The sequence below is a fragment of the Pyrus communis genome, chromosome 1, assembly GCF_963583255.1.
Source record: "Pyrus communis chromosome 1, drPyrComm1.1, whole genome shotgun sequence".
Classification (NCBI taxonomy): Eukaryota; Viridiplantae; Streptophyta; class Magnoliopsida; order Rosales; family Rosaceae; genus Pyrus; species Pyrus communis.
This window is the reverse complement of record NC_084803.1, coordinates 4,797,651-4,815,220: the sequence shown is the minus strand read 5'-3', so window position 1 is coordinate 4,815,220 and position 17,570 is coordinate 4,797,651. Positions and strand designations below refer to the sequence as shown.

Below are 17,570 nucleotides of genomic sequence, written 5' to 3'. Positions count from 1 at the left end.
GTGTGGTGTTTTATGTTGGAATCCAATGTTCCACATCGAACAGAGGGAGAGAAAAAAATTAGTTTAAATAGAATTACCTCACTCTAACTAACATCGAGGTTTTTTGGACTAAAACCCCACACCTGATGGATTGAGTATGTAGCCAAGTGGGGACAATATCGGTGTTGTTGGAATGGGCCCATGACCCGTCTACCTCAAATTTAAGATGGTACTCGAGCCAAGGGATGGGTCCCTACATCCACGTGAATGGGTAGGTCCCCATAGGTCTCGCGTGAACGGGTGAGCCCCATAGGTCCCCATGGGGTCTCACGTGCGAAGGAGTGTTAGAATGCTACACTAGAAATTGTGTAGTGGTACTTAAGTCCCTGGGGTCCTCCGACCAATTGGACTAGTCTTTTGGGTTGGGCTCTTCCCTTGGGCTTGCTAACATGCTACACCAGAAATGGTGTAGTGGTACTTAAGTCCTTGGGGTCCTCCGACCTATTGGACTAGTCTTTTGGGTTAAGCTTTTCCCTTGGGCTTGAGTACCTAACATGCTACACCAAAAAAATGGTGTAGTGGTACTTAAGTCCTTGGGGTCCTCTCACCTATTGGACTAGTCTTTTGGGTTGGGCTCTTCCCTTGGGTTTGAGTACCTAACATTGGTATTAGAGCCTAGTTTCCTAACGCTACGGAGAGGGCGACCTGGAAAGGGCTACCTTAACAGGACAACCAAAGGGTGCACCGCCGTTAAAAGTGAAAGCCACCAGAGTAAGGGCCGCTATGGGCATCAGGCCTTCCGAAGGGTGGTGTGATGTTATGATCCCACATCGGCTACACCAGAAATGATGTAGTGGTACTTAAGTCCTTGGGGTCCTCCTACCTATTGGACTAGTCTTTTGGGTTGGGCTCTTCCCTTGGGCTTGATTATCAAGGAGTGTGTGAGAAGTAAAAAAAGGTGTGTAGATAGCACACCCCTTTATTATATGGATGAAACTTGTCTTCTTAAAGTAGACAAAACTACACAGTTCTTTTCTATTTTATTATATTTAGATTGTTTTCGTCATTAATAAAAACAAATGAGCATGTGTTTAACAACCATAAGTTTGAGGGAACATGGTACAACATAACCCCAATTATGATTTTGATTATACAAGTATAATAATTAATTAAATGTCAATTAACTTTTCTAACTTCCAATTCATGAATCTTAATCCTTAAAGCTCAAAGTTTAAAATTCATACATAAAAGCCTTATGAATGAAATCATCAAATTTAATATTTCTATACATTAGTCGTTGTTAATTGTTAAACTACATGAACTCATGGCACGTAAAAGGAAAAAAAAAACTTAGAAGAACGAACCAGAGTGAACTTAGGCGAGCAGAGTGCAACAAGTTGTGTTGTGTTGGCAGTAAAGAGCCACGAAGGATTGCCACGTGGGATTGAGTTCACGTGTTGGTAAGGGGAAGGGTGGTGAAGTGGTGATCGCTGAAAGCAACATTATCACTTTCCCTAATCGTAAAAGCTAACACCACCGCCTTATGTTATGTCAGAAAAGTTCACGTGGACTTCTCATGCATTCTCTACTATAATGAATTATAATTCACAATCATAACATTTGCTACCTCTTCCCTTCTCCTCCTCCTCCCATCATACTTGCTTCTCTCCCTAACTTTGAATATACTGTTACGAAGAAATGCTCATGCTTTATTTGTATTAATCTCTTGTCACACACGTATAGTATTAATCTCTTATCACACATGTAAATGTGCTATTTGATTCTTTTTTAAATTTTATTTAATAATATATTATTTGTTAGTTGCTTTTCTTAGTTATTAGTATTTATTAAGATTTCCTTTAGAAAATGATAAATTTACTAATAGTCTATAGTATCACTACTTTTCCTTTTTCCTAAATTTGTTTTCTTTTGAAATTTTGGTGAGACAAGAACAATTTTGAAATTACCAAAAAAAAAAAAACAACTCTTTTTTGTCCTGTCGTGTTATATATACTAGTACATACCCACACACAAAATATGTGTGTGAAATATTTTATTTTTGTTTTTAAAATTAAAGGAGAGAGAAAGAGAGTGAGAGAGAAGTGGGAGTGGGGAGAGATGGAGAGAAGTTTATTTTTTATTTTTTAAATTAGACATGATACATTCACCTGTAGGTGAAGTTTAGAAAGAAAGAAAAAAACAGCAAAAGTTTATTTTGTGAAATTACGTTACTATCCTTAATATTTTTTGTTGTGATAGAAGACAAAAATGTCTTTTCATTCTCTTTTGATTGACAAATAGAATTCATTAATATGTAGTTTAGAGTAATTTATTTTTAATTACTTATATTTGTATAATCTCAATTTGTGGTTCAGTGTATCATACAACATATGCATCTCTTAAATGGCTGCAAAAATTAGTGTTTAACAAAGATATTATAGTTAATAATCGTGTAGGTGTAATCTATTTTATAATAAATAAATAAATATACTAATTCGTACACTCGTCCCTTAAGAAAATGCAAAAACATTGAACTTTGACGTGCCAACAATATTTTGTCCCAACCATTCCATTGCACACGCAGGGTCCATCAACATTATTGTTATCATGACCCAGCTGCTACTTCTTGGTCTCTCCAGATTTTTTTCTCACCCAGGCACACAAAGATACATCTAGTTTCCTAAACCTGTCAACTCACTAAAGATTATAGTACATTTTTGTATGTTCCCAAGGACCATATGTTAAAGTACTGAATCCCCATCTCAATTGATCATAATTTATAGAGTTTAAATTTTAATTGTTAAACTGATTAAGAAATATTAATAACATAATGATTAAATATCTAAAGACATTAGTGATCAAATTTCGACTACGTAACAAAAATTGACGATTATAAAATTAAGATTTAAAACAGTCATTTCTGACAATTTTTCTGATTTCTTCATGAAAATCAAGGGATGCTATTATTAAATTATTAGAAAAGAGAACATGGATTACAAGTAAGCTTAAAACTATATGAGATCGACGAAGATCACAATAGTTTATGCATGTTCCTAATTTACAACCCCACAATCAAACAATTAACATTAGTCTCGTTATCAGTTGTAGTATTTAATCAATAATTAAGCATCACCGAAATGCTGCACATTCTGATGAGAAGGAGGAGCCTGATAAGCCTTAGCCATAGAGTTAGATATGTAGCTCCCACTAGACATGGCCACAGGAAATCCAATCCCGGTAGGCCTATTGGTCGCAGCTCTCTCCAGCGTTTGGACCTGAGTCTTCAAAAACTTGACATAGTGAATGGCCTCATCTAGCATGGAAGCGGTGTCCATTTTTGTCCCGCCCGGGACAAGTCTCTGCAGGATTCTAATCCTCTCACTAATCCTCTCTCTCCGATGCCGGGCCGCCACGCTCTGAGGGTCCTTAGAAATCTTCACGTTCCTTCTCTTTGGCGGCTTAACGGATTCCGGGTCGATGTTGATTGGCTGCATGGCTGCAATCCGGAATATCATCTCCCTCATGGCTGCCATCGAAGCACGTTTTTGTGACGGTGTTGAAAACAATGTTTGCTCGGTAGGGTTTGTGTTGGTGAATGAAATGGTGGATGGGATTGTTGGAAGGTTTAGGAAGGATTGTGAGTTTGAGTTTGGTGAATGGATACTATTGTTATGTGGGTTTTGGTCAGTAGTGTAATGAGACATGGTGGCACTGAGACTAGTGGGACTAGTTGTGGTGGCGGAGAAATTGAGATCGGACTGCGGCAGGTCGGAAACAACGTCGTTGTAGGCACCACAGAGCTCGGAGATTTTTTCCATTTGCATCATCATCATCATCTCCATCTGCTCCTCTGATTTGTACTGGCCAATATCCATTGCTATGTATATACTTGCTACGTATATAGCTAAGATTGTACTTAGCTAAGATTGTACTTATAATTTTATTTATATTATAAATTGGCAAGAAAAATAAAATTTAAAGTGTCTGAGAAGAAAAGAGAACAGCAAGGGGGAAGTAGGGTTTGAAGGCTGAGAAGTGATGGAAAATAGTACTGCTGGATGCAGAGGGATGGGAAAGATACAAGAGCTAGTGGAGTTTTACCAGAAAATGTGCAGTAGAGTAGTGAAGGAGAGAAATACACAAAGGTAAGAGAGAAGAGAAGCCGAAGGAAACGAGTGAATTAAATAGTGATAATATTGAGATCAGACCACCAGTCCTCTTGGAAGAATATATAGAGACTCCAATTTTAGGTTCATTTACTTCAAATTGATGTTTTATCAATATTTTGTACTCGATAAAATACATTTATATTATTTCTTGACTTACATGGCGAAGTGCCGTTGTTACTGCACTTAATTATAAACCATATATAGGTGCCATAAAAAAATTTAACTCATCCTGCCTCTTTATTAACTATGGAATTAGAGTTCATCTGAAAGTACTATTAAATAACTGAAAGCGCTTTATAAAAAGAGTAATGTTAGAGAGATAAAAAAATTTAAACAAAATTCGTAAACCGAATGATGTGGTTGTAAATGATTGGTTGATTGATTAAGTGTCGATTAACGTATTTGTTTTTTATTGGTGACACATCATTTGTTTAAAAATTTTGATTTATAAAAAATATTTTTTGTTCCAAAAGCACTTGAAATAATTGGCGTGCTTCTTGTAAGAATGACTTCAAATGTTTTTCCAAAATTAACTTATATTTTTACTAAATTTCCAAAAACATTTTCTTTAAAAACTTTTTTCAGTTATTCTAGGCTTCTAGACCAACATGTTTTATCTAAGGTGAAAGTTGCAACTTAAATTTGATCGACACTCAGTTTTCATCTATACTTTCCCTTCAAAGTTTTATCTAGTCCTCGGTTAATTGTTGTTTGAAGGTATAAATAACCTTAGAAGTTCATATTTTAGGTTTAAATGTTCGAGTTAAAACTTCAAATTTGAACAAAAAACTATGAAAGTGTTGTTGAGTAACTAGTGTCGACATCCACACGAAATACCGGAAATTAACGTCCCGAATAATCACATATATGTTCTTGGAGTTGTGTGGTCAATCTTTTAAAATAACCAAAGCTGTTAGATCTTTTTCTTCCTTGCCTTGATTTTTGGTTTCTTTCTTTGCTGGGAAACAATCTCTTCTTCCGGGATGGAGATAAAAAAGTCAAAAGGTTCGTACCTGATTATTGCTTCCTATATTTGGAAGAGCATCACAGTGGAGCATGCTGTCCATCATTTCCATCTGGACCCTTAGATTAACAAGTGGGCCCCACCTAGCACTTACACAGTGTACGAATTGACCAATGACCGAAAACCCTAATCAAATGCAGCAGATGGTCATTTTAATTTCAGTGATTCTCACCGTAAATCTAGATATTTACACCAAAAGAGAAGCGTTAACAGTAACACACAAATGTACAGGTAGTGAGGGTTCAGATCTACCAACTGTTTGAAAGTGTACGTGAAAGTGTTTTTTCTGAAAGTGGTTGTTTATTATACAGAAAAACACCATTTGAGTGGAACTGTCAACTGTGATGGTCCGACTTTGTCCTAAAAATTTCACTTTTTTTAGGACTGGGATCACCTCCGGACCCTTCCTGCTGAGCAAACTGAGCAAAACATCATATCCTTCCATTTTTGATCTTGTAGTAGAAATAAATTTAAATAGTGAAAAATTCTCACGCAAAACAAGACAAGATGAAAATGAAAGGTTGTGATGTTTTGCTCAGTTTGCTCAGCAGAGGGGATCCAGAGGTGGTCCCAGTCCCTGTTTTTTAAGGCCAAAGCCCTCACAATCACATGACAGGTGTCAGAAATCTCACCAGAACCCCTCCCCATCTGTCTCATAAATGACAGATAAATTCCTTTCTTTTCCTGGCTGGCGGTGGGAATACGATGCCGTTGATCAGCCGGGGATGTGGGTGTGGCCCTGCTGCCTGTGTCAATGGTCCAATCGGAGAGTCCTAGATAATGTAGCTAGTAAATATTTAGGGTTTTGGCTCCACATATGTGATAATGATATGATTTAGCTAGGGTTTGTATTTTATTGTATGGTGGTAGTACAGCCTAACAAAACTCATCTTCTCTTCTCTTATTGCTTGGGAACGCGTTTCGAGATGGATCAGGTTTTCTGGTGCCTACCCTCCTGATTCATGTGCTGGAATTGCTATAACGAACAATATATATAATTATCACGCAGCCTGCGGCTTGTGATCATCATCAAGTCGAATGTAAAACCTATTATTTACCCTTTTAATTATGTCATACAGTAAATAATGCTCTTTTTTACAATCGAATGCATGTTAACATTCCATTGTATTTGAAATAAGCTTATGGTTGACCATGAAACTAATTGGCAATATAACAATCAACGTAACTTTTTACAAGAACATATATAAAGAATGTTTTTAATATATTGACTCAAATTTACATTATGAACACACTAGTTCTCATGTGTGATATAATTTAAGCCTAACATATGGACAACAAATATTGAGTGACATGGGAGCACATACATATGCTGTTAAATTCAAAACATGAATTAACATCTCTGATATACCATGAAGTGCTATTGCTCATATTACCAATTAATTTTATAGCAAGACATCTTCTTCTTTAAAAAATACATTTTCAGAGCTTCACTCATTTGAGAGATGTATATTGAGGTAACATAAACCCACATGTATTAACTTTTTCTAGTTTAGAGTACAAAAAATAACAAAAATTGTTTCAGTACATCTATATCTATGTCAACAATGAAGTTGGACGGACTCGGCCCCCAAAACTCGGGTGGGTTAACCCATCTAGACGGGATGTTAGGAAGTTTAGCTGCGCGTTCCAGGTTAGTGCCAATACCACATATGATCACTGCGATGGATAATCATATTACCGACAAGGATATATTAGGAAGAGTAGGAACTAAGTGAAACTGACTGATCAGTAGAACCATGAGAACCTGATGAAACCCTAAGTTAAAAATGGGTTCAACTAAATTTGGCAATGAACTAGCTAGTTAGGAGCTTGCTGGATACCATTTACTCAAGGAGCACGACATATATATACCATAATCATTAACCTTTTATGCTTTAGATTAATCTGCCTCACTTCCTAAACCCTAGACCTCCCTTCACCATTACGTTGTGATCGAATAAAACAGAAGACTAATTGAGAACATGGAATTGATTTCGTCAAGATATATACTTTTCTATAATAAAAATAAAATAAATATTGTTCAAAAGTTCAATATATAAGTATATATATAGGTGAATACAACTATATACTGTAGCAGATGAGATGAAATCTCTATCCCGGATTAATTAATACAATAAAATAAAAGCTGTTGGCATGAGACATGAATAAAGAGACATGTTCTGTGTAAGAAGTTCGATTGGATAAAAAGAATCTAAAGAAGAGAGATCTTGCTGTTGGGTGGGGATTTTTTAACTTTGCATTATCACTGGTTGCACCACCTTATCTTCTTCCCCACATCAAACATTTATAATTTTTGTATACCTAGCTGGTCATATTTTAATAAGAATAATGTTAGAGAGATTAAATTTATAATTAAATTTGTAAACCAAATAATGTGTCGCCAAATAGGTAATGAGCACGTTAATCAACACTTAAGTAATAATATAAGAATTAACAACCACATAATTTAGTTTACAAAATTTGGTTTAAAAATTTAGTCTCCTTAACATTACCCTTTTAATAATACACCAAACCTAGCAAGCAAACACATACATATTCTTAGAAATATACCCATTATTTTTCCTCTTACTGTGACGATATCATTTATCATTTCACCGTTCAAACATTATAATCAGATCATTCATTTTCTTTATTATTATTGAAGATTATGTTTATAAAAAAAATCATTAAATCTGGAAGCCGTTTAGCCATCCATGTGTGTTTAACGAATCGAATCATGGTAGCAAATAACATCCTCGCTATGACCTGTCAACTTATTTAGTTTATATGAATGACTGGACTTACTTCGAATTGAATGAGTTTTTGCAAAAGTTCTTAAAATTGTTTAAAAGAAAATAAATGATTTCGATTATAGTGTTTATAACCCAATAAAAATCAATTATGAATAACTCAAGACATAATAAGTCAAGCAGCGTCCAATAAATAATGTTTGTTTCTTTCCAATTTCTTTATTTTGTTTTATTTTTTTTAACAAACGATATTATCTACAATAAGCAGAAGGGGGAGGGCCTGGTCTCACAATAAACTACAAATAATGTGATTCAAATTCACATTTGGCGATAATCAAACATGAGACCTCTCACTTATAAGTAAAAAGAAATACCACTAAATCGTAATATTAAATAGACACTTTCTTTTGTTGTATTTACCTTCTTATTTACCTTCCCTCCGTTGGGAATCGCGAGCACACTCTGTTGCAAAGAAAGAAGGAAAAGATATAACTTCTTCCACATTACAAATTATTATAAATTTATACTTGATGAGAAATGGTCCCCTATTTGATCTTTTTCTCTCTCTCTGCATGATTTTCATCAATTTTTTCAGATAGGGTGGTGTATTGCAGTTGTTTCTGTTCGACCAATTAATTGGGCAAATCAGACAGTCAAAAAGCATCTCATGCACTTGTTTGGGTTCGAAGTTTGTTGTTTTCGTTTTCAAGATGGTGGTCACTGCCACTCTCCTCTAATTTGAAGGGAAAAAATAGGGTTGTGGGAAAAGAAGAGAAGGCACTTTGGTCCAGCAGCAGACTTTACTGTTGTGTTGGTAAAAGGGTTTTGCTTATTTGGAGGTGTTTGCGTCATGATGGGTTTGGTGATCTCACAGGATGGTTTTTGTCTTAAACTGCAAGTATTGGGTTTTGGTCACATTGGAGTACGTGTTGTGGGAATTCCTTCTAATTTATTTGGCTTCAAAGAACATGAATTACGATCATCATGATGATATCATTCTTCGCATTGCATAAATGACACATCCGTTAAATAAAGTTGTTACCTGTTCATTTTAACGAATTTAACAAAATATGATCCGTTTAGATATTAGTTATGTCAAGAAAACGAGACGAATGAGACAAGTACAACAAATCGCCTGGCCCACTCCCTACAACCGCAAATTCACACGGGCCGACTTTAAATGGACCAGACTAATCGGCCCTGTTGACACCTTTACACAGGCAAAAACACAGAATACATGAATTTGAAAGTTCATAGTAAATTCTACAAATATTTTAAAGTAATATGGCAAGAAAATAGGAATACGAACTAAAAATACGAAGAACAAAACAAAGCTGGTAAGTTGTCAGGTATTCAAGCTGCATTTCCATTTGAGACTCCTCCTTGATCGCCATCCAAAAGCTCATTTACACAGAACCGATGCAAGTTGTCATACATTTTTCTCCACTGCTGAGCCATTTGTGTGGCTCTTTCATTTTCGCGCTTCAGTCTCTCAATCTCCATTTCTGCTGAGGCAGATCCTTGTTGCTGAAAATGAGGACCAGAAGTAAAGTTCGACGTCCGTGAAGATATACCGTTCATTTCCAGTAGTTGAATAATTATGAAACATTATTAGTAGTTCTGTGCGTGGATACCCAGTGCCCACACATACGCACCAACACACTCCCGAAATGTCTATAATTACTGTCTTAAGAATATTTATGAAGCAATAAAAACGAACCTGAAGCTCTTTGATTTGCCTATTCATCACTTGTTCAGTGATGTACAATGGTTCTGTCAAATTACTGCAAGTAGCCGGGCCTCCAAGGAAAGCTCTAATGTCTCCGCCTTCCTCTGTTGTATACTTTTCCAGTGGAGGTGGTAATGATGAACCATGCCTTCTCGAGGACGCATACGAATTCATCTGAGAAAAATGCTGTCGAACGACTAGAATATTATTCACTGGACCTGCACGGTACAGTGCAAATTTCATGTAAATACTAAACAAATTAGTAAAGTTTGGCAGATTGAGAATAAACAACAGTCAAAGTCGAATATAAAATGTAAACTAATTTGCACTAGATTTGCTTCAATACCACCACCATATATGCAAAGCCCGGGGAAGATAATAAAATAAACAGTGGAACATTATCTACAACAACCTTTGTTACAATAGGTTGGGTTAACTGTACATTAGAACAAGTTGAGGGGACGAAAGGTAAAGAAACAGAGATGGTGTATGCTCTAACAGATCCGTAGTTCATTAGAAAACACAATTAGTTAGGAAATGGCACAAATACAGACAGCAGACACATTTAAAAGTCAAATTAAAATGAAACATATTTGAGATTATGGATGTTAGAAAGCAATAATACAAATAGCATTGAGATAACCTTTTGCATGTTTGAATACACGAACAATGTTATGAGTTCTAGCATCCCAAACTCGAACGACGCCATCTTCTGATCCAGAAAGCAAATAATTTCCAGTAATGCCATATGCTAGGCAAGTAACAGCTTTGCTGTTCAAAAGTCAAAGTATAAAGTTGTCAGTTAAAAGAGTTTTGCTGTCACAACAAAATGAAGAGTGCCGGGTTCTTAAAACGTGCAACAATCTTTGGCTGGTTACTTTGAAAAACGAAAAATACACAGTTAAATGTTAGAGATGTGTAGCTGAAGAAAACTCATCAGAATAACAAATAAAACTGCAAACTGGAATATCAGTAAGTTCACCAAAAGGTTCACTATCAGAAAAGAGAGAAACCTGTGATTCGAGAAACAATCGATGATATGCAACCCAAACTTGCTGTTAAGTGGGCTCTCAGCATTAAGTGCAGCAACGTATATCTTGCCATCTCTACCACCGGCAAAGAAGACATTTTCACCAGGATCCAGTGCAATTGCATCAATTATAGTAGGGAAAACAATATTTCTCAATAATCTCCCACTTCCTACACTCCAAACCTAAGAAATGTACATCCAAATAAAAATCATAATACTAGATGGAGCAAAATGTCAAACACATGCGATTTCAAAAATGCATTGCTTTTTTGTTTATTGAGGATTAATAAGATTGCATCAGTAAATAATAGGCAAAAGACATGTAGTACACATTGAGGGACTTATAACAAGTACATTACAAGATACAAAACACCGACAAGATAAATCTGAGCATTTAAGAAAGTAAAAGGTCAACAAATCAAGACAAACAATCCACAAGTGGATGGTGAACTCATGAATCGTTTTCTCTTATAGTACCCAGACCCCATTCTATTTACTTTGTCATCGTTGTTCAGTACATGATCTGTCCGTTATAAAACATTATTATTATTATTCCAAATACAGTTTATAATTTACTAAAGAGCATACCGTACCTTACATGTGCGATCCTGTGATGCTGACACGATAATGGCTTTGCATCCACCATATCCTGTGACAACATCCGTTACACAAAGAGTGTGCTCCGTAAAATTATGCATGTACAGATGGCTTTCCTGTTGACTTTGATAATCATCGAATAATCTGTGGAGATTCAACGGATAGAGATATAAACGTCTTCAGTGCATGACTGAAAACAATATAAAGATACAAAAGTATAAGATAAGAAGTGGTTACCCTATAAGAGACCAAACTCTAATGCCTCCATCCTCCGACCCCGAAATCAGCAGGGAGCCATCATCCGAAAATGCCAAGCAACTAACACCTCTGTAGTGAGCATGCCATTTCTTAAGCAGTCTACCAGTATTAACCTAAATGCATGCAAAAACAAATGTTTATCAGCATTTCAGAGCTCAAAAGAAAATAAACTTAAGAGCTAGAAGAACAACGATTAGGAAATTAACCTCCCACAAGTAGATATTCCCCGATGAGCCACCGCCAACAATGTACGTCCCTTCGCTGTTCGCAGCGAGCGGATTGATCGGTTCTTCTGGGAAGCTCTTCACATCAACCTGCGGCTGCACAACAAAATTCAATAAATTCAATAAATTGCAAAAATTACCAAAATTATATAAAAAAAAAGTAAGCTTTTTATCAATGAGGCAATTCATCGAACAGGTAGTATGCATAAGAAAGGGGGTGATCTTACCTTGGACCAAGACCAGTACTGTACAGAGCCAGAGGAGGCAGAAGGCTCACGGAGCTGAGAGGAGGCGAGGAATCGTTCGGCGACGCAAATGAGGCCATGAGGCGGAGAAGCGCAGAGCTTGTAGCGGAGCTGCTCGGCGCCGGTGCGGAGGTCCCAACAGCCGATGCCGGCTTCGACAGACGACGAGGCCACCACCAGCTCCATTGAGAGTACAGATGGATTCGAATGGATTGGATTGGTGAATTGGGGGTTCTCACGAGGGTTTTTATTGAGTGTTTTGGAATCTAGGACAGAGTAAGGATACATAAACGTTGATGGTGCTGCTCTCTAAGGTTTTTGCTAGGGTTTTTGAATGGCGTGGGCAGACGCAAAAGGCCGGGAAGGGTCTCAAAACGGCCCCGTTCGCAATTGTTGTGAAAGTTTCTGATTGTTGTCTTAATTGTGGATTAATTATAATTCTTATATTTGATGGTTCAAATTTTTATTTATGATTTAACAAAAAAATTTGTAATTTGTTGTCCATTGTTGATTGTTTCCCACATTGACACGTTTTGAAGTTTCTCTTTTTTAATTCGACTCGATCAATCTGAGTTTTGAAAATTTAATTGGCATTTTTTTTTTGGCAACGCAGGCAACAAAATATAAGAGTCGTTACAAGACTGGATGTCATATCCATTCTAATTTCCACCTCATTTCTCGCTAAAAAGTGGCTCAAATTTACCATCTCTACCTTATCTGATAAAAGTTAATAAATAATTATGTCATTTATTATTCTTGACATTCATAAGGTTTTACTTAAGCAAAAGCCAAACCTCAAAGGAGGAGCGTCACTATTTAACAATATCACTAAAGGACATGTGACAATTCGCTAAGATTAACATAATTATTAAGAGATTGAAGACTTAAGCATAACAAAATTGGATAACATAAATATGTTCTCTCTATACATTTGATTTCAAATTCTCATTTATGCAGTTTGAATTAATTTGAGGTAAGATATCGCTGGTAAATACCCAATCTTTCGTGATTGGTTTTCTTTCTCAAATTTTAAAACAAGAGGATGCAAAGTGTGTTACGAAGCAAACTTCAAGAGGGTAATTTGTAGAGGCGCTGCGCTCAAATACCGACTTTTGAATCCTTTGGAATCAAGGCATGTATGATGGTCTCGCTGATGCGTTTCAAGTTTAATTTGGGCCCGAATGGGTTTCTCTTTTTGGTCGAACCAAATGGGTTTCATGTTTCAGCAAGTATTTCAATTGAACATTGGGCCTTCTGCCCAGACGAAAAAAAGATTTGGTTGATAAAAATGTTTATGGATTACTCGCCATATATGGCATTTTAATGTTTTTTTAGGCTTTTTTTTAAAGTGTTTTTAAATAACTGAAAATATTTTTAGAGAAAATTATCATATTTTTGAGCTGTTTAAAATTTAGGTCTCGTTTAGAAACACTTTTAAAATGATGAAACACGTTTTTGGGGCAGATCCTTAGTAAAAATGCAAGTAAAATAGGAACAACGCTTGAAGTGCCTCCTACAAAAAGTACATAATTGATGTTGTAGATAGTACTTCAAATGCTTTTGAAACTAAAAAAATATTTTTCTTAAAAATGCTTTCATTCATTTTACTAATTTTTCTAAATGAGCCCTTAGTTCCAAATAACAATTCATGTGTTAATGATAATCATTAAGCAGGATTCCACTTTGATTACTCACCAGAATATTTGTTGGAGCGTTCAAGTCTAGTAATTTTTTTAAGAACTGGACTTGGCTGCTGAAAGTTTAGCAGCAACTACTGATCATCAATCATAATTGGACACGTGTTTAAACATTTGATTTCATCTGCTGATCTTTTCAGCAACAGAGTTCTATCCTTTTTTTAATACAAAAAATAACAAAAAAATATATATAGCACATGCATGACATCAGCATTGTTGGCAATGGCGGATGCAGTGCACGTCTTCAAGCATTTTAAATTACAATAAAGCATATATGTGCACCGTCGCTTGGTTTCTTTGGTGTATTTCTTCACATGGATTCACATGTTTCCATGGAGCCCACATTTTGAAACTAATTTAATTTTCTAAATCACCTAGAAATTTCCTAATGTAAAACAAAGACACTCAATTCAACAATTTGGGGTGAATGGACACATCTAGAATTAATTGATAAGTTAATACTGGTTATCTGGCCATTTCTTAGGTTCGAAATTAGTGGATGGCTAATTCGATATCAAATTAGGTTACCTATTGTGTAGTTTTCGAACTTTCATCTCTTCTTAATGTAAAATATATCGTTGTACTAAAATAAAAAAATAAAACAACTTCTTATTTGGAACAAGTGAAGTCGGAAAAGGAGAAAAAGAACTTGAAAGAAATTAACTACTAGCTCCAACTAATTGGTATGTTTACTCATTTTTAAATATTTAATTATGAAATTTTAATGTAGAGTTTATGTTTTAATTTTTTATTACGTGCGAGTAAGAAATATTTTTCAAAAGCGTGCTAAACGCGAAGGAGTAAAGAATTTAATACTCACTCTGTATAAATAAGCGTGAAAAAGGTCTGTACAGTTAGTTGGTCAATATCTTTTTCCCTAAAAGTAGTGCGGGGCATATGTCTATGTTTAGGTTACGACAATTACTCACCTAGCACTTTTAGTAGTATTAATCTTTACTTATAAATAAAAAAAAAATATATATATATATATATATATATATCAGGTTTAATTTTGGTGAATAGAGAGTTGGATACAAATTATTATAGTTATTTTATTGTGTGATCTAACTTAAATCCTTCACTTCCTTAATGTAAATATATTGTTGCATTAAAACAAATATGATGTTCAAAGTACAAATTTTAACTGTTACACTATGTTTGGATGATGGAAATAAACATAAAATTTTGACAAAATTCAGATTTTATAAATTGATATGCATTAATTTACTTATTTGAATTCATAAACATATAAATTTAGAATTTCCGTGTAGAAAAAAAAATTGGATTATGAGATCTCCAATTCCCAAGTTTAATTATAGGTAAATAGATGTCGTTTCTAAATTTTTATGAGTAAGTGATTAAAATAATAAATTGCATATTTAAATTATATTGTTCCTTTAGGTTAACAAAACAAGAAAATTTACAAATTATAGAAAATGAAATTTTATCATTTTAAAATTCCTCATTCAAACAAAATGTTATTGTATTTTGATATCTACATGCAATTATTTTTCGTAAACAGATAATTTACTCGCATTTTCTCTTAATACAAGTGGAAGACTTTAGATGCAGGTATAACCGTTTTTAGTTACGGAATATGATTTTTACATGCACTTTTTGATTCTCACACACACATTATTTTTATATATCAGATTGAATAAATTAAATGAACACCACAAACATAAATAAATATAAAAATAGCTATACGATCGATCATTATACAATATGTTTATGTATCTATACATATACGAGTATTGGCAATTTGGCATATGAAATGCGGGCGGTGCCAACTGTGGCATGTCTGTCAGCTTAATTAGTTCCTTGCTATTTCGTCAACCCAAACTTTAGAACCCACCAAATCACAAATATTAACCCCCCTAACCCTAATTAATTAAAAATTAGCACCCCTACCTTTGTCTTCCGCGTCCCTCGCAGCAAGGTATAATCTTACTCCAAGTCCCCCTCACCCCCGTTACCCCTTCATTGCAGCTGAGCTCAGCTCACACACAATATTGCCCCAAATCGCCCTCCATTAAATTCCCCCAATTCACCACCAAACAAACCAACCTCCGCCACAATGCACGCCAAGACAGACTCCGAGGTGACAAGCCTCGCGCCGTCGTCCCCCACCAGATCCCCAGGCCGCCGCCCCGTCTACTACGTCCAGAGCCCCTCGCGCGACTCCCACGATGGAGAAAAGACCGCCACGTCGTTTCAGTCCACCCCTGTCATCAGCCCCTCCGGCTCCCCTCCCCACTCCCACTCCTCAGTCGGCCGCCACTCCCGCGAGTCCTCCTCCACACGGTTCTCCGGGTCACTCAAACCCGGATCCCGAAAGATCAACCCCAATGACGGGTCCCGCCACCACCGGAAAGGTCAGAAGCCGTGGAAGGAGCAAGCCGTCATTGAAGAAGAAGGCCTTCTGGAGGGAGAAGAGCGATCCAAAGGCTTCCCGCGGCGGTGCTACTTCCCGGCTTTCGTTCTCGGCTTCTTCCTCCTCTTCACCATGTTCGCTCTGATTCTCTGGGGCGCCAGTAAGCCCATGAAGCCCAAGATCACCATGAAGGTTCGTCGGATTCGCCATTGTCCATTCTCAATTCTCCATGCTCTCATCTCCATTTGGCTAATTGATTGTCTGTCTAGTGATTAAGTCGGTTAATTTCGTTTAATTGCAGAGCGTGACGTTCGAACAGTTCAAGATTCAAGCGGGTTCGGATTCCACCGGCGTCTCCACTGATATGATCTCAGTCAATTCCACAGTCAAGTTCACATTTCGCAACACCGGCACGTTCTTCGGAATGCACGTAATGCCGAAGACTCTAGATCTATCGTACTTCCAAATCACAATTGCCTCCGGAACCGTAAGCCAATTTCCACTTTCAATCATTAATTTTCATAATTTCATCGACTAGTCATCAATTAGATTGCTAATCTCAATTGGTTTATGCAGATTAAAAAGTTTTATCAGTCGAGGAAGAGCCAGAGATCGATCAGCGTTCAGTTATTCGGCGATAAAATCCCGCTGTACGGGAGCGGCGCAAGCATAAACAGCGCGACGGGGACGACGGCGCTGCCGGTGCCGGTGCAGCTGAACTTCGTGATCCGATCGACAGCCTACGTTTTGGGGAAATTGGTGAAGCCGAAATTCAACCGGCGGGTTCATTGTTCTGTAACTTTCGATCCCAAAAAGCTCAACGTTCCGATCAAGCTCAACAACTGCACCACTAGTTGATCGACAGAGACGAGGAAGCACACGAAATTACAAATTTGTATTCTTTTTCTTTGTTTTCGTTGAAGAGAAAAAGTGGCGGACAACTCAGCGGGCAGACTTTTGGAGTTCGGGCAGAGAGTGAGGGTAGAAAATGACGCGGTTTTGGGACTTTTTGGGTGCCCGAGATGAGTGTTGATTTACAGGTTGTATTACTACTTACTATATTCACACCTTCTCTCTTGTTTATTTATTCTATTTTTCTTCTTTTTATTGTAATTGTAAAAGTATGAAATTATTTATTTATATATAATCTCAATAATGCAATGCAATTCCATTCGTAATTATTTTTTGAGTAGTGCTATCCATAAATATTTTTTAATTTTTGACTATGAATGAAATGAATTAAAAAAGATTAACGGTAAAAAAAATTAAAAAAAAGTGTGTGATAGAGAAAAATGAGTGTAAAATTGTAAATAATATTTTTTTAAATTTTTTTTGTGTGCGGCGGGTAAGCACATGTAAATATAGACAACCCGACTAAGAAAATATCACGAAATATCCCAAGTTTGGGTTGGACATAATCATGTCAACCCGCTTGACACGGTCAATAAATTGCTCATGTGTTGAGTCAACTAGCATAATTCGAAATTTACATGT

The 17,570-nt window shown here is 36.3% G+C and overlaps 3 protein-coding genes across 4 annotated transcripts; 1 reads left to right on the top strand and 2 right to left on the bottom strand.

Moving 5' to 3' along the window:
- Nucleotides 1–2,918: 2,918 nt before the first annotated feature.
- On the bottom strand, nt 2,919–4,145 carry LOC137736209 (transcription factor HEC2-like). The gene has a single exon (XM_068475787.1). It carries the CDS (start codon nt 3,852–3,854, stop codon nt 3,102–3,104), a length of 753 nt encoding a protein of 250 aa, XP_068331888.1. The 5' UTR covers nt 3,855–4,145; the 3' UTR covers nt 2,919–3,101.
- A 4,872-nt stretch (nt 4,146–9,017) lies between these two features.
- LOC137747798 (protein ROOT INITIATION DEFECTIVE 3) lies at nt 9,018–12,401 on the bottom strand. 2 transcript variants are annotated; one of them, XM_068487947.1, is made up of 8 exons: nt 11,988–12,401; nt 11,743–11,856; nt 11,516–11,649; nt 11,275–11,422; nt 10,665–10,864; nt 10,295–10,422; nt 9,643–9,869; nt 9,018–9,449 (listed from the first exon to the last, which is right to left on the bottom strand). In XM_068487947.1, exons 1-8 carry the CDS (start codon nt 12,291–12,293, stop codon nt 9,276–9,278), a joined length of 1,431 nt encoding a protein of 476 aa, XP_068344048.1. In that variant the 5' UTR covers nt 12,294–12,401; the 3' UTR covers nt 9,018–9,275. The 2 variants fall into 2 exon arrangements, with proteins under 2 accessions (XP_068344048.1, XP_068344051.1); XM_068487950.1 differs by having other exon boundaries at nt 11,743–11,850.
- A 3,193-nt stretch (nt 12,402–15,594) lies between these two features.
- LOC137712841 (uncharacterized) lies at nt 15,595–17,265 on the top strand. The gene is made up of 3 exons (XM_068452017.1): nt 15,595–16,268; nt 16,378–16,563; nt 16,653–17,265. Exons 1-3 carry the CDS (start codon nt 15,780–15,782, stop codon nt 16,932–16,934), a joined length of 957 nt encoding a protein of 318 aa, XP_068308118.1. The 5' UTR covers nt 15,595–15,779; the 3' UTR covers nt 16,935–17,265.
- The last annotated feature ends 305 nt before the right edge of the window (nt 17,266–17,570 follow it).

What these genes read in the sequence shown, in the direction of transcription:
- LOC137736209 (XM_068475787.1), bottom strand. Translation starts at nt 3,854, where the DNA reads ATGGATATTGGCCAGTACAAATCAGAGGAGCAGATGGAGATGATGATG.
- LOC137747798 (XM_068487947.1), bottom strand. Translation starts at nt 12,293, where the DNA reads ATGTATCCTTACTCTGTCCTAGATTCCAAAACACTCAATAAAAACCCT. An exon ending in AGAGTTTGGTCTCTTATAGG is followed by an intron (nt 11,423 to 11,515) that starts GTAACCACTTCT and finishes GAATCTCCACAG; the next exon opens with ATTATTCGATGATTATCAAA. An exon ending in GGCAAATCAAAGAGCTTCAG is followed by an intron (nt 9,450 to 9,642) that starts GTTCGTTTTTAT and finishes CCTCATTTTCAG; the next exon opens with CAACAAGGATCTGCCTCAGC.
- LOC137712841 (XM_068452017.1), top strand. Translation starts at nt 15,780, where the DNA reads ATGCACGCCAAGACAGACTCCGAGGTGACAAGCCTCGCGCCGTCGTCC. An exon ending in AGCCCAAGATCACCATGAAG is followed by an intron (nt 16,269 to 16,377) that starts GTTCGTCGGATT and finishes GTTTAATTGCAG; the next exon opens with AGCGTGACGTTCGAACAGTT. An exon ending in TCACAATTGCCTCCGGAACC is followed by an intron (nt 16,564 to 16,652) that starts GTAAGCCAATTT and finishes TGGTTTATGCAG; the next exon opens with ATTAAAAAGTTTTATCAGTC.